At 44.9% G+C, this 23,638-nt stretch overlaps 1 protein-coding gene across 2 annotated transcripts in view; it reads right to left on the bottom strand.

Annotated features, from left to right (window-relative positions):
• Positions 1–1,328: 1,328 nt before the first annotated feature.
• EPM2A (EPM2A glucan phosphatase, laforin) overlaps positions 1,329–23,638 on the bottom strand; it is a 123,951-nt gene continuing 101,641 nt past the window's right edge. The window contains exons 3-4 of one of the 2 annotated variants that reach the window (XM_075554426.1): positions 11,717–11,958; positions 1,329–4,097 (exon numbers count right to left, since the gene is read on the bottom strand). In XM_075554426.1, coding sequence (XP_075410541.1) covers positions 3,820–4,097; positions 11,717–11,958 — 520 coding nt within the window. In that variant the 3' untranslated portion in view covers positions 1,329–3,819. The remainder of the gene's footprint in view (positions 4,098–11,716; positions 11,959–23,638) is intronic. The other variant, XM_075554427.1, reaches the window with a different exon arrangement.

Genomic DNA, 23,638 nt, shown 5'->3' with positions numbered 1-23,638 from the left:
ATTCAGCTTTAGTGCATGTGTTGCATGATTTGAAGTAAATGGACACGTTGTATGATCCTCTATTCCCTGCATTTCCAAACTTATTTGATCTATTTCCCCCTTTTCAGAAGAAAAAAATTTTTACTCAGTACCCCTGGCAATTAGAAACATTGTACTATAATAGTCCAAAATCCAGGATAACCGGTAGGTATCTGGTTTTGCAGCCCTCCTATATCATTCCAGTGCCCGCCCCCCAGGGGGCAGTATCGGCCAGTTTGGGAAACACTGCTCTATGCTGAGAACATAACCTTGACTCCATTCTCTAAACCAGCAGGACTATCTTCTCTTTCAATCCCAAGTACTGTTTTCATTTTAAAAAGCACCTACTTATTCTTTTGGACATTTCACTGTCCTTTACTTTTGCCCATCTTACTCATTTTTCTTCCACTTTAATTTCCATTAATCCTGCAGTTCTTTCTCATAAATGGCACTGCCTGCTCTCAGCCCCATAAATTGTTCTGTGATCTCTCAACACCACAATAAATCACCTGACCCATCCCTTTCCTTGAGTCCTTAATTCCAACTCTGTCATAGGACATTCACTGGATGTTTCCGTTTAATCCGTTGTAAAAATAGACCAGACAATTGTTCTGTTGTACAGAGGGTCTCTGTACGTCAGAATGGATGCCATAGCACCGAACGACATCTCTAAAGATAGTCTTAGTTTAAGTTTTTATGAACTGGACATTCTTTAGCTATGTCTGGTGTTGTTTTTGTTCTATTTTTATAATTTTATGTACTATGAACTTCCATTCCTTTCTAAGTGATCTCACCCACTTTCAGTTCCCAAGATCCTAATCATGATTTCTTCGGCAACGCCAGGTGGGTTTCCCCCATCCTTCAATGGTGGACTTTTATTGTTGGCTCACAAGTAATTGAGGGACAATCATCTAAACCCAAAAGAAAGCTGTGCTATTTGAACTTGTTTCCGGAATGTGAACGAGATCTTCTTAGGATGCTCTTGGAGAAAGCTGTGACTGAAAACTTTGGCTAACCCTCGTCGTGACAAGCAGCTAATCGAACCCTCTCTGCTTTGATTTGCTCCGACGCGTGCTTGAATTTCCACCCTCCCTTCCTCGCGGTGCCCTCACATTTGACTTCCCTTTGTCATGTTGCCGCCAATTTTGATCAGCTAAGGAGAGAGTAAGGGTGACAAGGGAAAAACCGTTTAGCTCAGTTGACTGCTTCCTTTACAAATAAGGGAGCGCAGTTTGTTCTTTGGGATTCCAGGCTTACTTGATAGCACTTAATAAGGAAAAAGAAAAAAACTGTACACAAAGTTCGTTTTTAAATGTTTTTACTTAGCAAAATTTGCAAGTGTTTTCAAAATACATTTGACATCCCACTCATTAAGGACCAGAATGGCTATTCCCAATATCCTTTAACACTCTCAACTGACCTTACCCGGTCCAGCAGTACATTCGGTTGGGGGTGGGGGGTGGGGGTGGCGGGCGGGGGAGTGGATCCACCCAAGTTGATCTGTCTTTAGTGCAAAGTATGCAAGTGAATATCTCAGCCATTAGTGAAACAGACACACACACACAAAACCATGCACATAGTTTAGAAATACTCAGCATTGAAGATTAAATTTATACAACACATTATGACTGTGACTGGGTTATTTTCGTACCTTAGTTATCTTCAGTTATTTTTAGCAAGGGAGCTATACTTCACATTCAATTCTGCCTTATAAATTTAACTCCGCAAAACGGCATTAGGAGTGCCCCGTCTATCTTTCTTTGCCCAAATCAAATACCATCTCCCGGAGCCCGCGGTTCTAAGCCATCCTCCCCCCTGTGAGCGTCCCTGAAACAACTGACTCAGTCTCTCCGACGCGCCGCTGCCTACTGTGAAAGGGAAGGGGCAGAGTGCAAACGAGCATTGCCACAGGACAGGGAAGACGACGACTGAATCTGACATCTGGCGTCGTAACGCCATCGTTTTATTGACTCCCCAGGTGAAATGGGCAGCTCATCTCTCTGAGCCTTCATTTTCCCCGTTGGTTGAGTGGAGAGAGTGAAATCTCCCTCATAGAGTCCAGGGAAATAAAACCGGGTAAGATCGTCCACCGCCCAGCCTAGGAGACGCCCTGACGAAAAGTTCCTCCGTCTTCCCCCGCCCCCAGTCGGTCCTGCAGTAGAGCTGTGAGTCTGACCGGTGGCTGTAAAGGCCTTCCAGGCACAGTCTTGCTCACCTTTATGTCCCTGAAGAGCCTTATGCCGTGAAGTGCAGATTCCTATTCCAGGGCACAGGAACTGCATATTGGATTGAACCGGAAGCTTAACCAACATCACTTCTAAGCTGGGCATCCATTATCTGTGGATTTTTACTCAATGGATTCTGTTGGTAATATGGTGAGCTCCATATAGCTCAAGCCTCCTTGGCCTTCTGAGGTCCCTGTAGTAATTACGTACTCTGTTGTCAATTTGAGACTTTAAGAGTGAAGGGGTGGAGTCTAGCGCTCAATCAGGTTGCAGCTTGATGACCTCATTTGGAGGCTCAAAGGAGATAAATAGCTCGCTGGAGGTGGGACAAATGCTCACTCCCTGGGAGACATAGCAGCTGACAAGATACTGGGAGCTATGTTAGTGCCCTGAGCTTGACGTGCCACTTGGAGACTCCTGCCAGCACTGAGATGCTTACAACACCACTGGATCCACAGGACTTTCCACCCACTGCCCTGTGACCTTCCTGTATTCGGTGCCATTGCATGTGTTTCATGAGTCTGAAGAGGATTTTATAGATTTGATATCAGACATATGGGCTAATATCAGACTTATGGACTTGATCCGGACCTGACTGGGATTTTTCTTAATGTATAATTACTCTTTATTTAAAGCTCTTTCTTATACACATGTGAGTATCTATGAATTTGATTCTCTAGTCTGCCCAGACTAACACAGCTGCCCTGCCTTTTCAATCAGCTATACAGGACACAACTACTTTCCTAAATTCCTGGGCAGCTGATCAGGCTCCGGATCCATTTCTCATCGTAGAAACGGCTGCAGATATAGATCTTTGTCTCAAAGAGAGAAACTGAATTCACTGCCCTTTGCCGGCAAAGCAACAAGCTGTGGTGACAAGAGTATTGAGCTAAGAGTCGAATCAAGAAGGGTTAGAAACCCCAGCATGACCCCTCACTAGCCAGGAGACCCCGAGCAAGCTCTCTGTGTCCTCTGAGCTTCAACTGTATTAAAACAAGAAAGAGGCAGAGGGTGATAACAGCTCCTCTTTGCTCATCTCATGGGAAGGGGATGCCTGGGGAGAGTCGAAGCAGGATGCCAAGTCTAGCAAGCTCTTCTTTTGTCCCTTAGTCCCTCCACAAGTGGCCAGCTCTCACATAGTTTCAGTGGGTTCAGCTGTGAAGCAGGGATGAGCTCTATCTAACTGGCTCATTGGTTTATTTTTCTTCTGTACCCCAAACAGTTACAAGGCAACACGAAAGTGTAGCACTGAATTTATCACCAGACACATGCAGCATCTGGCAAGCTCAAGTTTGCTGGAACTGCCTGTCTACCTTTCCTGGGAGGCTGGGGCGCCGCATAGCCTAACTGCTTCTGGCTTGTTCTCCCATGCCAGTCACAGCTACCTGGGTGACTTATTTCAGCGGCGCAGCCCGCCACAGCGCAATGCCTGCCCAGACTACACGGGGTGGGCTGGGGGAGAAACCCCACCACAGTTCACGGGTTCGGACCGAATATTTGCTTCTTTCCCGGTCCTCTTTTCCACTTCACCTCGGGATGGGAGGAAGCGGGGAGGCCGGGACGGCTGATTGGTCGACTAGACGCTGCTGAAGGAACAACGGACCTGGCCGAACTTGTGAACAAAGTCTTCTTTCGCCTGGGCCAGCGCGTCTTCGTCGATGTACACGGCGGGCCTTTTGGACGTGAGGAAATACTGCACCTTCCTGAGGCTCCAGCCCTGCACGTAGTGCAGCCAGCCGCAGACGGCTGCGGAGGACCTGCCCACGCCCGCATTGCAGTGCACGTACACCGTGTGGCCGTTCGCCAGCAGCGCGTGCAGGAGGCACACGGCCTGGGGCAGCATCTGGACTCGGCCTGCAGCGGAAAGCACAGCACATGCTGGTGAGCCACAAGGCCCCCCAGGTGGCACCCCTCCCACCCACCGTCCCCCTGTCGCCCTGCAACCGCAGTGCCCCGGGCAGGAGCGGGCAGGGGTATCAGAAGGTGCCTCGTCCCCGTCATGAGCTGTGTAACCAAGAGACCCATTCACAATGTGATCACCAGGAGGGGGAAGCACCCCAGAGGCAGTGGGCCACACCCCCTTCCCTTGATATTGGGGCTCCCTGGAGGTTTTTCTTGCATAGATGCACATTTCCCTCCAAAGACAAGTTCACGGGTGCCAACCATTGGAGAAAGGGTTTTTTCCATCCCATCAGAAGAATGTGCATTGTCTGGGCCCAACCACAATCAATTCAATGGCAATGGGTTGGGTTGAGTTGGGTTGGGTTGGGTTGGGTTAGGTTTGAAGGAGGGAGGATTTCAAAAAGAATCTGTCAGGTTACCAAACCTGAATTTCCTTTAACATAAAAAGATTTTCAGGGTCAAATGCGGAATGAGTCCACACTGGGTAAAGGGCTGATCTGATTCACCTGACACATGGTAATTGACATGTGCCCAATAGAGTGGACACACGTGAGCAGTGATCGTTCACTCCCTCGCCCATGATGCAATGAGGACTAGAGCTGACATAACCTACTTTACAGGATAATTGTAATTAGAGTTATGGCCTCTGCATGATTACTGATTCTATTAGCAGATGATCCCAACGCCCCATCTCGGCACTAGGACGAAGGCTGTGCTCCGCTCTGCTGGGCTTGTTAGACCCCGTGCTCTCTCGGCTCATGACACAGGCCATTTCTGCTCCTCGCAGATGCTCTGAGCACCGCCGTTTTGTTTGGGGAGAGAGAGTGTAAATTCAAACAAGAGTTCAGCAAAGGTTACCTGTGGTTTGAAGGCCCTCTGGCCTCTACCCAGCTGTGTGTGCCCCAGCTACCTCAGCTTCGGGCTTACCACACACTGAGATGGGAGCAGAGAGACGATGTGTGGAAGCCAAGCTAAGGCTCTCATCTCCCAAGTCAGGCTCGGTTCATCCCTCTAATTCTCTCCACTGCCAAGGACTTGGTCCCAACTCAGCTGGAGCCTATAGGACAGAGCAGAGTGGCTCCTGCTGGTTTCTAAGATTGCAGGTCTTTCCAGAAACTTACCGTGCCATCTTTCTCCCTCAGAGCTGGGCAGGTTTGAACTGCCAAACCTGTGGTCAGCATCCCAGCACTTTACCTACTGCACTCTCAGCTTCTGCTCCTTCTAGCACCCACTCTCCCCAAGTTCAGATACATATATGTCTGTGTGTCTGTGTGTGTCCATCCCATTCTAGGAATCCTGAGCTAATACATAAAGCACCATGGGGAAAAAAAAATTTGAGATTCAGGACTCGCCTATATCCTGAGCAGTAAAGCAAATTTCAACTAGAGAAGCTAATTATTACTAGCTTAATAGTTTATTATTTGTGTCTTTAGCCTCTACATAGAGCTTAATTTTATTTAAAAAAAACATCCCGTTGCTCAAAACAATAAATTACTCAATACAAATTTGATCTGAAGCATTACTAGACGCCTCTAATCTAACTTCTGGCCCACACTCCCTCCAAACAAGCTCAAACCTGGGATGGTTAAAAGCCACCTCAAGCATGTAACAGATAAATCTGCTGCAAAGGATCTCTAAAGTCTTAAAAAGCAAAGATGTCTCTTTGATGACTAAGGTTCACCTGACCCCTGCCATGCTATTTTCAATTGCCTAATTTGACGACAAAAGCTGGACAATGAATAAAGGAGTGAAGAGGAATTAAGGCCTGTGAGTGATGGCCTCAGTAAGGAACGGTGGCTATACCAGAAGAGCACGCAGGGCTGTGTTACAAACAGTACAGCCAGTATGCTCCTTAGAAAGGAGGGGGACGGCTTACTCTGAGTATGTTGTCGGGAGGGACAGACCTCTGGAGACCAGTACACCTGAACGGTCAGTAAAACAAGCCTCACCATGAGACTGACTGACACCGTGGGCTCACGCAGAGCAATGATCTGTGATGTGGTCCAAAAGCAGGCCCAGGGCACTCTGTTTCGACTGTGTGGTTGTGAGTCAGAGCCTACTCTGTAGTGCCTGACAACCTAACAAACACACCTGGGCGGAGCAAGCTGGTGAGGCACAGACAAAGGGACAGAGCATTCGGTAGGTACAGTGAGGCAGATGGAAGTATTAGAGCCACTTTAGAAAGGGAGGTGGGTAAAAAAGAAATCAATGGGAATTCACTTTGCTGGGGTTGCCTCTTCACGAAATAACTCATGCTATCAACGGCTTCCAGCCCTTCAACACACCTACACGCAGGGACCTTTCCTTCATATGACTGAATATATTGATATGTTATTATTGTCTCCTCACAGGTCTCTTTTTCACCCTTAAAGGGGAACCCAGATAAGGCTCGTGCTACGGAACCCTGCAGTACCTAGAGATATGACATGTGGTTTCTTATGTTTGAACTCAAATGTGTGGTGTTCAAAGCACCTCCATAGCAACTCCTTTGTCCTGTGCTCATCATCCTGTAAGGCGGAACCCCTCGCCCATTTTACTGATGTAGAAGGGTGCCCAGTCACCCCCAGATGCTAAGTGTTGACCAAGACTCAACCCTCAAACTCTTGACTCCAAGGTCAGTGCCTGACCTTTGGGCCAGAACTGGCTTAATGTGTTAAGTGAGAGCAAAAGGACCACAGGGGTGGCGGGAAAGCTCCGGGAAGCACACGACCACGATGCGGAAGCAAGGCGAGGTCACTTGTTGGAACAGCATTGCCGAGACAGAGGGAAAAGACAGAGGAGTATTTTCCATGTGGAAGAAAACGGAATTTTAATGAACGGATTATTTTGTTCAGGGGTGAGCGCAGTTTGAGAGCTTTTGGTTTCCCAGGTGCAGGCACAAATCCGAGTGTTGTTTTTTTTAAGTCCTAAACTATCTATCTGAATACAAAAAAAGTGTACAAGCAGACGGATCGATAGTACAATTGATTCTAGCAGGTCTGTGACAACCAGTGGTGCCAACTGAGCCTGACAAACCGTCTCCTGCCCGGGCCGCTATCCGACAGCATCATGCTGCAGCTCACACCACTTCAGACAGGTTTTTCTCCCGGGTTCTAAAAATATTTGGCCAAATTAACTTATATGTTCATTATGCTAATCTTGTAAGCCATGAATGATTGAATGACCAATTGGTAAGAAGTTCTCCAGAGACTCAAGTGGCATTAACCCTTTGTTTACTCCCCTAGATTTTGTGGGGGAGGGTCCTTATTTAGCCTCATTTCCTGTTTCCTATTTCCTGTTCCTAATTGGGAGCCTTCTTGTGCTGTCGTTTGTCCTGCAGGGTGGGCTTTGAAGGAAGACGCCCCTTTCTGAGCTCTTATGACACAGGACCTGGAGGCTTCCTGACCACCAATACCACCCCTCCCCCACCATCCAAAAAAAAAAGAGAGAGAGAGAAGAGAAGAGAATTGGATACAGTCACAAGGAGTCTTTGGGGAAGGGATACAGTTTTCTCCCAGACTTCTGAAGACCCTCCAACAAGTGCCCTTCTCGGCTCTTCTCACAGAAGATCTCAGGAGAGAGCAAGGTGTAACCCCAATTACAGAAAGCAAGCTCCCCTAGTTCTGCCCTGGCGGCTGCACCCTAACCCCAGCTGAACAACCCCCTCTGCATGGAAAGCAGGGAAAGCAAACTGGCCAAGCAGAAGAGCACCCACGGTCGGCCAACACTCTTCTGGGCAAAAAAAGGTTGAGCGCTCTCCCATTGAGTGAGGAAGAGCTTGGAGGCTACAGAAAGCTTACTTGGCTTGGAGTTACCACGAGTAATAATCAGACTGTTGAAGACACTCCTGGCCTTTGGGGCTGGGGGGTGGGGGGGGGAGTGTTCCCTGTTGTTCGTATCCTGGCTCGGTTCTGACTCACAGCTATCCCATGCACGACAGACAGACGGGGCACTGCCCGTGGCTGCAGCACCCTTTCTTGTGTTAGAATGTGTGAGGTCCGTCCATCTTATTAAAGCTCTTGGTCTTGCATTGCTGCTGCCCCACTTTAGCAAGCACGCTGTCTCTTCTCGGGGACGGTCTTGCCTGCTAACAGAGCCAAAGTGCATGGCTCTCGCCATCCTGACCTCCGAGGAGCATTCTGCTACACCTCTTCCCGGAGAAATGTGTGTGTGTGTGTGTGTGTGTGTGTGTGTGTGTGTGTGTGTGCTGCAGCCCACGGTGCTTTCAACCTTCTCTGCCAGCACCATGGTTCAAGGGCATTCATTCTTCTTCTCCTGTCTTCCTGATCCCATGCCCCACTTTGACATGCACACAAGGTGACCAGCAACACCCTGACTCGGCTCAGACACACCTTCGCTCTCAAAGCAGCATCTCTGCCCATCACCAAGATGATGAGTGAGATGGAGAGAGATCTTGCACAGCAGATTTTCCCAAGGCACTGCCTCCTTTTAGTTTACGACTGCTTCTTCCAGGCGATTGATTAGGAATCCCAGCGAGAGGAAATCCTAGGCAACATCAGTCCTTTCTCCATCTATCGTGCTGTAATCTGTTGGTCCAGTTGTGAGGACTTTAGTTGCCACCACATTAAACTGCAATCCACACTGAAGGCTGCGACTCTCAATCTTCAGCAGCAAGTGCTTCAAGGCCTCCTCCCTTTCAGCAGCAAGGTCGTGTCATCTGCATCCTGAAAGCTGTCAACAAGTCTTCCTGCAATCCTGATAGCACTGCAGTCTTCTTCACAATGTTCAGATGCTTGGACTATCTGCTTAGCAAAACACTGGGTAAGTCTGGTGAAAGGCTACAGCCCTGAGGTGCCCCTTTCTTAATTGTCTGCCACGCAGCATCCCTTTGCTCTGCTTGACTTGAGCACAATGAAATGTTCTGGAATTCCCGTGCTTTTCGATGCTACCCACCCAGTAGTTTTCCTGGTCCCCACAGTCAAGTGAGTTTTCATTGTCAATAAAACACAAGCAAGCATATTTCTGGTGCTCTCTGCTTTCAGCCAAGAGCCATCTGGTTCCATCAGCACTACAAGCCCCTGCTCCATCTTCTCTTCTCAATGCTGCTTGGATTCCCGGAGGCTCTCTGCCAATGTACTGCTGCAACCACTGCTGAAGGATCTTAGCAAAATTTGTATGTGGCATTACAGATAGTGTTCAATAAATTTTGCCATCTATTAGATGACCTTTCTTGGCAACGAAGACAAATATAGATTTTTTTTTTTAGCAGACAGTTGGCCAGGTAACTATCTTCCAGATTTCTCAGCACAGGTGAGCAAGTGCTTCCAGAGCTTCATCAGTGTGTTGAAACATTTCTATTGTTATTCTACTAATTCCTGGAGGCTTGTTTTTTAATAATGCCTTCAATGCAGTTTGACCATTTTCCTTCAATACCATTGTTCCTTGATCAATACAACTGACTCCTGAAATGGTTGGATGTCGACCTCATCTTTTATAATAGTTCAGTTCAGACACAGGCCCGTGAAGGGGTACAGACTGGTAAGGAGGCCCATAAATAGCTGAGGTGGGCAAGTCCAGATACCTAAGTTCTCCGTAGCTCCTGAAGTCATCCATCTCTGCCCATTTTTGTGACGGTGGATTCCTTTGCGACTCATGACTTGTGTAACTCTAGCTGACAGTGAGGACGAGGGTAGAAGTGTGCTGGGCCATAGGATAGGCATGAAGTGTGAAGCTCCACAGTGCGGGACAATGTTCTGAGCAAGACCCAAGCCAAAACAGCAAATTCACTGCCATCAAATGAGTCCCAACCCAGAGACTCTCTACGACACTGCAGAACTGCCGCCTGTGAGTTTCCGTGGCTCTCCATGTTTGTGGGACCAGAACGCCTCCTCTTTCTCCCGCTGAGTGGCTGGTGGATTTGAAATGCTGAGCTTGCTGTTCGCAGCCCAAAGGGTAACCAACCATGTAGAAATCCAAGCCAGGCCTCTTTCCAGTTAGCTTTTTCGTACCTAAGACTCTTCCACTGCAAGATGAAGCTAACGACAATACCTAGAGCTTTTAGGTGAGAATTCCATAAAGTAATGCCTGTGAACTACTCAGAGAGTGGGCTACAGAATGCACACTTGAGTGGTCTGGAAGCTTCCTTACCCTGTCAGTTCCAAAGCTCTCTGCTGCCCCCTGCTGACAACAGACCAACACTGCTTGTGTAACGCCAATTCTCTTGGCGGCCCCTCTCCTTTAGTTCCTCTACAAATAACAGGGTGGTGATTGGACAGTTCCCCTAGATATGATTGAACGATTCAACGACTAGTTGTATGATATGTAAATTATGTGCCAATAAAACTTTTGGAAAAATAATACTCTTCTACAACCAACTTGAAAACCAAGTTTAGCCCCCTAAAGTTCCACGGCTGGAGTTAGACCCAGAGGGCGGCAGGGCTTGTCTTCCTCTAGTGTGTCCTCCCCCCCCCCCCACCACACCTGTCGCCATGGCTAACACCTGTCACTTGCGGGCCCTGGGAGAGCGTGGTACTCAATCCAACGCCTGAGCTTTCTTCTCTGTACGGCAGATAGTTCTAAATTCCTCATCTGGACTTTCACCAATAGACCAAACCTACACTTTATTCCATGCACCCCCAAGTCCCCTTTCACGAAGGCAGCCTGAGTAGATGTACCCTAGCCCGAGCTGCACTTTCTCCTGGGCTCTGGCCTGGCCTTTGCGGAAGGCTCCCACGTGGCCTTGCCAGCTCCACTCCGGGCCCACCTGCAACCCTTTCTCCACACCACACTGCAGGCCAAGAGCACTTTGGGAGGGAAAGAAAACGTTTAGTCTTGGCATCTTCCATCTACCTTTCCTCCATTTTCAACAGCTTCTTGCAGCTGTAGGACAGATTCTAAAGTCCATCACATAGCCAAGGCATTGGCAAGATTTTCCATATCCGTGTGATCCCTGCCTGCCACTCCCAAGTCATTTAGCCCTGCACACTGCCCTCCTTCTCGGCGCTGGGGCCACTCTGGTCTTTGCCCGGGGCTAGGACCCTCCAGGTGCACCTCTGCTGCAGGACTCTCCCTCTGGACACTCCAAACCCCTCACCTGCCTCCCCTTGTCCCACTTGAACCTTCAGATCTCAGCTCAAAGATTACCTCCTAAGAGAGCCTTCCCTAGCCACGGCCCTCCGCACTCTCTCTCTAATTCTGATTAGTCTGTATGTCCAGTAGTATCTGTGTATCATTTTAAAAGCTCTCACCATAGCTCTGGATTTCTGTTTGTAGTCATTTGGTTAATGGCAATCTCCCATGACTGGAAACTCCACTATGGCTGAATTGTGTGTACTTTACTTTGCCACTGTATTCATGTTACCAGAAAAATGTTATGTGGGTAACAGATAAACAATAAGAAATTAATGGATAAACAAATCAATTAAAAGAGTCCTACTGAGTGGAATTTTAGCCGGGTATCAAAATAAATTATAATATATAGACATTTGTATTCCAATGTGGTATATTCATTCCATTTCTACCACTCATATAGAATTTATTCAGATAGCAGATAGAGATGTAGACAGACAGACAGCAACAATTTCTCTGACACACACTGAGCAAGAAGCCAAGAGGATTCTCTCGATCCTTACCTTCGGTGCTCATATCTGGGGTGGGCATCCAGATGTAGACCAAGCCTTCTTCCCTGTACAACCTCATCATGGTGTCTGGAGTCATGGGGTCTGGGCTGCGGTTACAGCCTGCGCAGTTCTGCACAATGTCCCATTCAGTCTGGAAGTTCATGACAGCCGTAACCCCCAACTCGTGCTTCAGTTTGATGGTCACGTGTTCCAGTTGGCGAGGGCAGCTACCCAGCCAGATATTTGGTAGAATTCTAATAAGAACATGTAAAAACAACAATTACGATTATTGTTATAATCTGAGATCTGCGGTGCGGCATGAAATGTGCAGTATGAAAATTCACTTAACCTTTAAAGGCAGCATGGGGAAGCATATTTTCAAGAAAATGAGAACCAATTTTATATTTGAAAGAAAAAAGGGGTTTTATTGCTATTTCAGGAAGAGACAGATAATTTGATTAACCAGAATTTCAGGCAATAGGCATTAAGATAAGTACATAAGGTTGGGTTTACTCCATGAATGCATATGAAGTTCACTGTCATGAAACCCAGCAGCATGTTTCAAATACTAGCAAACAGTAAGAGAATATTCATATAATGATATCCATAAATGCTAGAAAACATTTGCTGCAATTCAAGTCATTCCTGTCTTAAATTCTAAATAAGAATTTCAATTACTTGGAAACGTTTAAGCAGACTAAAGACCCGACCACTGCCATCATGTTGATTCCAACACTCAGCAGCCCGGCACTGGGTTTCAGAGACGATCCGTCTTTACTGGGACAGATCGCTTCACCTTTCTCCCAACGGTCAATTGATGGGTTTGAACTGCTGACCTTGTGATTACCAGCTCAAAGCCTAACCCAGCCAGGCTCACACTGCTTTTAAGTAGCACTGGGGGAAAAAAACCCAATGATTTCAACTAGTAGCCAATATTGTTCTCTACCTTTCATCTAAAATTACAGATAAAGACAAACATCATACCTCAAAGTTGGGGTGGGGGTGCAGAGAAATCCCATTCCTAAAATTGGGTCCCATGTCCAAAGTTTCTGATTCAGTAGGTCTAATTTGGGAGTCCAAGAATTTCAATTTCTAACAAGCTCCCAGGTGATACTGAAGCTGCAGGACCAGGGGCCATAATTTGAGAACGACTCCACCCCACCCCCACCCCCGAGATCCAACTATAAAAGCTATGGAAACCATGAAGAATATTGTGAAGATACTGTGATGAGGGGTGAATATACAAAAGCAAGCGGCTTTATTTGTTTGAGCCATAATCAGGTAGACAGGGAGTAGGGGGAAATCCCATTTAAAATAATACAATTATAAAACACCTAACAATACATTAATGTTTATAGACAGGTTGGGAGAATTAAGCCAAAGCCTACTGTTCTATAGTTGAACAGCCCTCTACCATTCTTACCACGGTGTAATCGAAAGGGCACAGAACCTAATTCAGAAAACTCACACTCAAACCAGATGGACAGCTGTAGTTTATTTCAATTCACAGCAAGCCTCCAGGAAGGAGTAGAGCTGCCCTTGAGGTTTGCAAGGTCATTATCGGTACCAGAAGCAAACTGCAACATCTTTTTCCCACTGAGTGGTAGGTGGGTTTCAACCGTGGACCACAAAGTACTTGACCAATTGGCCAGTAGGGTCCTTAATTATATTATCAAAAATCTGAAACTGACTTATACCACTATTATTGATTATTATGACAGTTGAATATTGGATAATATTCATTCGTACTCTGGGTATACTTGGAATTTAGCTTGCTTCTAATGAATATTTATTTTTAATATTTTACCATTCCACTCAAGATTTTGTCAATAAAATTCTACTTTTGCTCATAGATTATATTTTTGGCTGCTCTATAACCCCATTTCCATTCCCTTTTATCCAACATAGAGTGCTTTATTGTGGATAATATTGAAGAAAAACAAAATGAATTTCAGAATGCTTAATTTTGCTCATGTAGAACCTATACATAGACCAAGAGGTGGTTGACAGCCAAAAAATATAATCTATGAGCAAAAGTTGAATTTTATCATTAATTCTTCCTCCATCGATGCTAGAAATCAGAATATATACTAAGAAGTTGCTGTGGTTGGTCCATCTGGAACATGTTGACTCAAAGTGACTCCATATGACAGAGGAGGGCTGTTCCAACTGGTTTGTTACATGCAATACTTACAGAAGCAGATCATCATAGTTTTCTCTTATGGAGACACTGGGTGGATTCAAACTCCCAATCTTCTGACTAGCATGCTAGCACTTAATCATTGTACTACCAGGTCTCCTTACTTAAGAAATTAGTAAGACATCAACTAAGTCCGCATGGAAGAAGCACGCGAGCCTGTATGATCCAAAGATTGTAAATAATAAAATCGAAAGCTGAAGGTGGGAATGGTATCAGAATTTTAAAAAAACAGCTTTGTAGAAGGCTCTAGATGACAGTGGAAGCCCAAATTCCATTTGCAGGGTCCCCACGTGGATTAATCCTCCAGCGAATCCCCTCTGACCATAATTCAGAGCTGTGAATAGCCTTGTATCAGATAGAGGGCATTATAGTCAATCAGAGCAGATGAAACGAAGTTAAAATGTAATACCTTACTTGATCCCCTTTTGACCCATTTTAAAGTTGTTTTGGTTTTTAATATTTTCTGCTTTCCTTTTGATTTAAATTTTTCTGGTTTTTTTTGGGGGGGATATTGTTGTTGGTTTTATTTGTTAGTTTGCTTCCTTTTTGTATTTTGTATGATTTTCTGTACATGAAATCCAGGCAAGGTAAATCTATAGAGGTGGTGACAGGATTGATAGTTGCCTAGGGACATAGCAGGGAAAGATGGGGGTAATGGGGACACTAATAAAAATAAGTATGAGAAGAAAATATTCTGAAATTGATTGTGGTGATGGTTGTGGAAATTGTCTTACTAGGATTGAATAACATATTCTAATGATATGTCAGGTATATGCCAATAAAACTATTTTTTAATTAGTATAAAACATTCATGATTTTTTAAAGCAAGATGTTCTGGACCTAAAATATAAGCAGCTAAATAACCATTATGAAAATAGGCAGTACATCTAAGGAGAGAGAATTAAAGTTATAAAGTAATTTTATATGGCATGTGGAGACAGAGATTGGACTTGCTAGAAATACAAGTCATAGGATTTTGTTTAATGTGACAGCTAAAGTGCCCTGTATGTGCATCTGATTCCAATGTGTTGTCTCTAATAGTAGGTGATCTATTTCTAGTTACACGATACACTGGAGGTAACAAGATTCATGATGTAGTTCCTAAGCAGTAATTAAACTCTTACTTAGGCATACCAAAGAGAATGATTTGACACCACTAAAAATCAATGTTTACATTCAATTTTTTTCCTCTTCTGATAAAATATTTCAAACAATTTTTAATGAGGATTTTTATTTTTTAAGGTGGAAAGATGCTTGTTGATATATAGGACTTTGGGGGGGGGGGGAATCCTCTGTAGAGATAGCTTTAATTCAATGCATCCCTTGGAACCCAATCCTCTGTAGAGATAGCTTTAATTCAATGCATCCCTTAGAACCCAATATTGTTGCACATTGAACCTCCTTGATCCAGGTGCTACCTGGGACATCAGAGGGCAGCAGATGAGTGGCAGAGGAGCAGCGGCAGCAGAACCAGGGCCCGAGCATGAGACAGAGCAGTGGACTTCCCGGCCCATGGAACAAATACAGCTGAGTTATTTGAGGCAGGATGCTAGCCTGTGGAGCAGGGTGCTACCAGGTGCTTAATTGGGAACGCTAGGTTTGCTGACACGTTGAGACAGAGTTGAGAACCTCCAGGTTGAGGCTTATGGAGGTGTAGGTGCCATTTAGACATTTATTGGCAGCTTAAAAGAGCTTAGTAATGTTGCCCAAGTAGGACAGAGGCCAGCCAGGCCAAGAGATTGGGACCATAGAGAGGCCTGCCTGTGGGCACAGCAGTAAAGAGGCTGTCCAGAGCAAACACCCGCATCCTGAGCATTTCTCACCTGAATTATAACCTGTTACCATCCCTAATAAAGCCCATAACCATGAGTGTAGTCTGTGAGTCCTGGGGGCCACTGCAGTGAACCATTGAGCCTAGCTGAAGTCGAGAGTGCTATGGGGGGATACTGAGTGTCAGAATTGGGAAGAGTTTGGAGAGTAGAGGCATGCCTGACCTCAGCCTGTTAAGAACTGGCCTTGGGCAGTGGATACTGATGATTCTTTTTCCTCCCTCTTTTGAATTTGGTGGGGAAAAATGGGCCTTTCTACTCCTATAAAGAGTTACAGTCTCAAAACCCACAGGGACAGTTAGCTATGAGTCTGCATCTACTCAATGGCCGTGAGTTTGATATTTTTGGTCTTGGGAATTTGGAGGAGGTCAGATGCTGCCTACCCCCTTCATTTTTTTCTTACAAAACCATTAAGATGTACTTTATGACTAATTCATGATCTATCATGGGTTATATCAAGGATTTCTGGCAGCTCTCCTTTCAATTATTTGGAAAGGTCAAAGAGAAAGCAATGTACCAAATGGGTATAGAACATAAGTCAACACCAGGCAAAAGTTCTCAAACCTTTCCATTCAAGTCAAAGGAGGTGCTTTGGAGAACACATCTTTTACAGGAGTAGAAAGGCGCATCCTTCTCCCGATGAGGAACTGGTGGTTTCCAACTGCTGACCCTTTGACTCAAAGCCCAACACCTAACCACTACACAACCAAGGGCCCTAGTGTCTGCCAGCTCTCATTGCCATCTTTGAACATCAAACGAAAATCGATTTCTGAGTCACAACCAATATTTGAGGTAGTTAGAGCTATTTAAAAGAATATACTACTTAAAAAGATGATACTTTTGCAGAACTATTTTATTAAAACTTGGGTTTGGGCTATTTTCACTGTAATACAACAAGGCTGGATTTAAAGAAAATCTACCCTAGAAATATTACAATTTAGCTAAGGACTAGGCAAAAGAAATGGATGATTGACATTCTCAGACATGACTTTCTTGGGCTTCATATAAAAAACAATTTAATTCATTTACTAGTCTGGATCTGTGGTGTCAGGTAACCATATCACAGTGTTACATATACCCTTTGTTCCATCTGCCAGGAAAAACCTGTAGTGAAACAGCTCGTGAAGCATCTGGACCTCAGCTCACCAATTCCACTGCAGCTGTCAATCACAGGAGGCCACCCTGACAATAGTGAGTGCACCAGGCAGACCGAGCATGCAAGTGCGTGCTAAACACACCACAGTGTATTGACAGGAGGAGGAAATGTGGCAAGACAAGAAATATTAAAAAACAAGTCCACTATAGCAGAAGTCCCACCACTGCTGGTTTGAAAAATGCCAAAATAGCCTTTTCCTAAGATGGAAATTAGCATGATTTCTCATCTGGAGAGGAATAAAGAGATTAGGGGAACCAAAGGTATAATGGAATCGGTGCATGAGTAAAGGATTTTGTTAATTTTTTTAACACATTAATAGACCTTGGCTAGCCAGTTACACCACCCTCTCCCTAGCTAACTTCAGCATTCCCAAGACAGAGGAAATCATTTTGCTCAGCCTTTTTGCAGAACCCAGTTAAGAAATTAAGAAAGGGGGCAGGGGAGAAGCATATCTCCTAATTCTAAAAATCATGCCGCTTTTACCTTATTTAATATTTTGCAGGTAATGTGAAATTAAAGTGCGATCTGGCTATTAAGTAATGGGCATAAAAGAATGTCTATCAGTCCCATAGTTTACATCTCATTAGTGCGAAAAGAAGAGAAACATTCAAATCAACCTCAACTATGCTTCCAGCTTCATTGGCACGTAAACCTCCTTCTGCTGAAAATTTGTCCTCTGGTGTCAAGTGAGAAGTTATTAACACCAAAATTTATGCCTCTAAAGGGTGTTTTAAAAGGCTCTGGTGAAGGTTGAATAACTGCTCAAAGACAATTTCCAACTTGGAGAATAATACTAATTAACTTATTTATATGTTAAAAAGTTTTATTGTAGTGTGCTACGGATCAGACTACAGTGTATATAAAGTCCATTCAAATTTTTATGAGCTCTAATAGAGTCTTGTTTTTTATATAGATATAATTATTTTTGTTGTTTCGTTGGGTTTTTAATATGCTGCCATTTGTGGAGTCCTGGTTGGTGCAAATGGCTAAACACTCAGCTGCTAAGTTCACAGTCTGAGCCCCCCCGGAGAGGCCGAAGAAAAGGCCCAGCCATCTGCTTCCAGAAAGTCACCAGTGAGAACCACACGGAGCACAGCACTGCGCCGGCACACGTGACTCAGCGTGGCAGGATGGAATGGCTGCGACCTGGGTTTCAGTAACGTTGTGGCTATGTGAAAAACGCCCCTGGATGGTGCACACAGAATACACTTGTCTAAGGAGTCCCGCTGGCACAGTAGTTACGCACTCAGTTGCTAACAAAAGGGACCGTAGTTTGCGACCACCAGCTTCTCTGCAGGAGAAATACTTGTTTCTGCAATTGATGACAGGTATCATCAAGTTGGCCAGACTCATAGCACCCTGTGGACAACAGAACAAAACAGTGTCGATCTTGCTCCATCCTCACACCTCTGATGTTGGCGCCCATTGTTTCAGCCATTGTGTCAATACATCTCTTGGAGGGTCTTCCTCCTTTGTGCGGATCCTCGTTGGATGAAGAACTGTTGATGAAACATGATGCCTTTTTCCAGGGACAGGTGTCTTACTAACATGTCCCAAGGAGGAGAGCCAAAGTCTGACCATCCTCATGGACACAGAGCATCTGACTGTAACAACCCCAAGACAGATAGCTTATTCTTCCGGCAGTCCACAGCACATTCAATATTCCTCCCTTGCGAGTGGTTCGAATGAAGTTACTCTTTCCGTCTTTCTTGTTCATGGTCCAGCTTGCACATGCAAATGAAGCGAGTGAAAACACCATGGCTTGGGTCAGGTATATCTTAGTCCTCAATGCTTTATCACTTCAAGGAGAACCTGTATACCAGATTTGTTCCACAAAATACGTTGTTTGATTTCTTGACTGCTGCTTCCATGAACATCGATTGTGGATTCAAGTAAAATGAAATCCTTAACAACTTCCATCTTTTCTCCACTTTTCCTGATGCCACCTATTGATACAGCTATGGATGTTTTTGTTTCCTTTACATTGAGATGTAATCCATACTGAAGGCTGTATTGCTTGATCTGCATTAGGAAGTGATTCAAGTCCTCTTGGCGCAAGGTTGCATCAGGTGCATATGATGGGTCGTTAATGAGCCTTCCTCTGATCCTACTACTACCTTCATTTTCTTGTGGTCCAGTTTCTTAGAGATTCTGTGCTCTAAGTATGATGGAAGAATTCAACCTGATACACACCAAACTCTCCTGACTACAAAGCATACAGTATCCCTCTGTTCCGTTGGTCTCCGTGCAGGTTCCTTGAGAACACGACTATGTGCTCTGGACGTTCTCATTCTTTGTCAGGGTACCCAGCGTCTGAACTATGCTGAGCTCTTGGCGTCCTAGCTCCAGATCTCTGCACGTTTCATTGTAACACTCCCCTTTCTCTACGTGAACAGTGCTCTGAGGTTTTTTGTTCAACCCTTTTACATCATCATTTCTTCCATTTGTTTTAGCAGCTTTACTCTCTAGAGCAAGCTTCATAGTCTCTTCTGACATCCACTTTTATCTTTTTCTTTCTTGTATTTTAAAAGACCTATTGGGGCAATCCCCGTCCCAATTATGTCCCACCGCCCCCAACTCCCGCTCAAAGAATGCACTCCCGAGGACAGCACTGAAGCTACAGCTCAGGGAGAGGGGCCTGTCTGATCAGGGCACACAGGAGCAAATGAAGAGGGCAAGGAGAGATTGTGGAACACATCCTGGCCCACCAAGCCCTGAGGACAATATTCCTTCTCAGAGCAGCCAGAGTACAGAGAGGAACACAAGGCCAGCCTCACCACAAGACACGACGTTCCTCACTGACCCATAACACTATGGGGACAATAATGGAGACACAATGTGGGAATTGTGCCCGATCTGACCCCACCACCCCGGGGCAAAACACTAAGGGCGTGCAACAGAACAGCAAGGGGAGCAAAGCAATGAACTCCCCAGGGAATACCAAAAATAGACTTTGGGACCAGGGTGTGGCATCCATCAGACTCGACCTGAAAACACTCCTAAAGGCCAACAAACAGACCTGGAACTCCTTACAGGCTTTTCTCTTTGTGTCTCGGGTTTTTGTTGTTGTTTTGTTTTTTGTTTTGCTTCATTGTTTTGCTTTGGTTTGCCTGGTTTTTGTGCTTATTATTGTCTCTGCATATCTGTGTAGATAAGATAGGCGGGATAAACAATATGGAGGAGAAAACAATGACACCAATGATTCTGGGAGGTACAAAGGGAAGGAGGGGGGGGGGAGGAAGGAGGGGTGCCAACAATCCCAGGGGCAAGGCGAAAACAGGTGACCTAAAATCAATGGCAAAGAGGGCATAGGATGCCTGGTGGGGCTTGATCAAGGGCAATGTAGCCAAGAGGAATTACTGAAACCTAAATGAAGGTGGAACATGATAGTGGGACAAGAGGAAAGTAAAAGGAAACAGAGGAAAGAATTAGGAGGCAAAGGACATTATAGAGATCTAAGTAAAGCCATGTACATATATAAACATATTTATATATAACTATAAAGAAATAGATATATATACACATATTTATATGTGGAAATTTAAGGTAGCAGATGGATATTGGGCCTCTACTCAAATACTCCCTCAATGCAAGAACACTTTGTTCTAATAACCAAGCATTCAGTGATGTTACCTTCCTGACACATTTTCTGAAGACAAAATGGGTGTATAAGCAAACGTGGTGAAGAAAGCTGATGGTGTCTAGCTATCAAAGATGTAGTGCCCAGGGTATTAAAGGCTTGAAGATAAACAACCAGCCATCTAGCTGAGAAGTAACAAAGCCCACATGGAAGAAGCACACCAGCCTATGTGACCATAAGGTGAACATGGGATCAGATATCAGACATCAAAGACCCAGAACAAAAAATCGTGTCTTTGTAAATGAGGGGGAGGGTGGAGTGGAGACCCAAAATCCACCTGTAGACATCCCTTACAGAAGGGTCACAGGGAAAAGACAAGCCAGTCAGGGTGCAGTACAGCACCGATGAAACATACAACTTTCCTCTAGTTCTTTGGTGCTCACCCCCAACCCCTACTATCATGACCCCAATTCTACCTTACAAATCCTGCTAGATCAGAGCATGTGCACTGGTACAGATAAGAGCTCACAACACAGGGAATCCAGGATAGATTTACCCCTCAGGACCAATAATGAGAGTAGCGATACCAAGAGGGTAAAGGGAAGGTGGCGGGGAAAAGGGGGAACTGATCACAATGATTTACATATAACCCTTCCCGGGGGACTGACAACAGAAAAGTGGGTGAAGGGAGACAATGGACAGGGTAAGACATGAAAAATAATAACTTATAAATGATCAAGGGTTCATGAGAGAGAGAGGATGGAGGAGCAAGGGGAAAAATGAGAAGCTGATACCAAGGGCTGAAGTAGAAAGCAAATGTTTTGAGAATGATGAAGGCAACACCTGTACAAATTTGCTTGACACAATGGACGGATGTATGGATTATGATAAGAGCTGTATGAGCTCCCAATAAAATGATTTTTTTAAGAAAGAAAGAAATCTGGATGGTTTTTAAGGCTGTGGCCCTCCTCTTTTTATTTTTTAATTTTAAATGTATGATCATGATGGTTTTCCTGGTTGTTTGTGGGATATGACACACACAAAGAGCAATACATGTCACTGCACAGCCGCCTCAGCACAGTGACGGCCTTCCAATGGCCCTATGGGCTTCTTTCTGTCCTTTTCCACCCAGCCCACCGCCTTCCTTCCCGGTCCCTTGCCCATCCCCTCACCTTACACACCCCATCCTCATCACCGTGTTCACGGTCTTTCCCTTTGGTTTGGGGTGTTTTTCCTTTATAACAATGGTGTCACGAAATATTGATCTTTGTGAAATTGACTGACATTGTTGAGCGTAATGTCCTCCAGTTTGGGCATGCCATGAGTTATCATCCTTGTTTCGTAAGAATGGATGTTATTCCACCGTATGCATGCACCAGAGTTTATTCATTCGTTCCGCCACAGACAGGACTTTTGGTTATTTCCATCTTTTTTGCTATTATAAAAATTTCTACCATAAACATAAGTGTGTATATAAAAAAACTCTTTGCTTTCTTTGGGTATGAGCTGGATGTCATCCCACAAATTAAAAAAAACATCATATATATGGTGTGTTTATATAAACACACACACATATGAGAGAGAAACTTGTATCAATTAATTGGCTAACACAGTTGTAGAAGCAGGCCATTCCAAATCTGGGCAGGTTACAAATCTGAGAGTCAGACATGACGCTGGTGACTCCTAATTTGAATAACTAAAGGAGCAGATTAATCCAAGATGGGCAGTAAGTCTACAGACTGATGGCTGCAGTAGCAAATGAATCCAAAGTTGGCAGGGCAGATACCAGGCTGCTAAAGACTCCTAGAGACAACGGGCAATAAGGCAAGCTGTTGGTTCAAGACCAAAAAAGCAGAATTCTATGCGCCAGATATAGGATCCAGCACCAGCAGAAAGCAAGCAAGATTTTCTAGAACATCTACTTATATTGGAAACAGGTCATTGCCTGAAGCGCCTTCCTTTCAATTGATGGTGTCAGGCTGTGGCCTAAGTAATGGTATCGATCCACCCTACCCTTTTTACTATTAACTTCCTGTGATTACAATGTGCTAGGTCTGATCAGGTCCAGGGGACCTATTAGTTGTTAACTACAAAACCACTGGGAAAGTGTGCATCTGGATTGTATCTTTTCACCATATTTATTCACTCTATATGCTGAGCAAATAATTTAAGAAGCTGGATTCTATGAAAAAGAATCTGGCATTACGATGGGAAGAAGGCTCATGACAGCCTGTGATCGGCACATGACACAACGTTACTTCCTGAAATCCAAGAGGACTAGAAGCGCCTACTGATGAAGATCAAAGACGACAGCCTTCAGTATAGGTTACAATTCAAGTAAAGGAAACAAACATTCTCACAACCGGTGGGACAACATCATAATAAATGAGAAAAGACTGAGGTTGTCAAGGGTTTCGTTTGACTTGGATCCACAAATGAACCCTCATGGAAAACAGCGTAAATAAACCAACTGGTTTACTGCCATGGGAAAAACCTGCACAGAAGACCTCTTTGAAGTATTAAAGAGCACAGATGTCATTTTGAGGACTAATTGCCTCGTAGGTATGTGCAAATTACGAAGCGTGAGAAGAATTGATGCGGACGAATTGTGGTATTGGTGAAGGAGACTGACAGTACCAGGGATGGCCAGAAGAATGAGCAAATCTGTCTTGGAGGACGTTCAGCCAGGATGTTCATTAGAAGAGTGGATTCGGAGACTTCATCTCACCTGCTTGGAGAAGGAGAGGATCAGCACCCCAAAAAAGGAGAGTGAGAAAGAGGCGGGTTGAAAACAGTGAGTGCAACTTGGGGCTCAAACAGCGGTTGAGAGGCTGGTGCAGGACTGGCGGTGCTTCGTTCCGGTGTGCATCGGGTCCCTGAGAGTGGCCACCTACTTGCAGGCACCTAACATCAACAGCACTTGGATCAGAATCGACTCAATGGCAGTGGGTCTGGTTTGAGCACTAGGAAAGGCCTTAAATAAGCAGTCACGACTCAAAAGGAGAATTATGCAGCAGTCACACTCAAATGAAAACGATCAGATTTACAGTGGGCAGATCTCAAATAATCCTCATCACAATAAGGGTGTATTAAATTATATGTGCTCTTATATAAGTGGCAGTTAATTCATCCTAGCAAGACCTTCAGAATAAAGTTTTATTTAAGATCA

Source organism: Tenrec ecaudatus, chromosome 7 (genome assembly GCF_050624435.1).
Source record: "Tenrec ecaudatus isolate mTenEca1 chromosome 7, mTenEca1.hap1, whole genome shotgun sequence".
NCBI lineage: Eukaryota > Metazoa > Chordata > Mammalia > Afrosoricida > Tenrecidae > Tenrec > Tenrec ecaudatus.
Note: the sequence above shows the minus strand (reverse complement) of the source record. Positions and strands in the feature narration are given on the sequence as shown.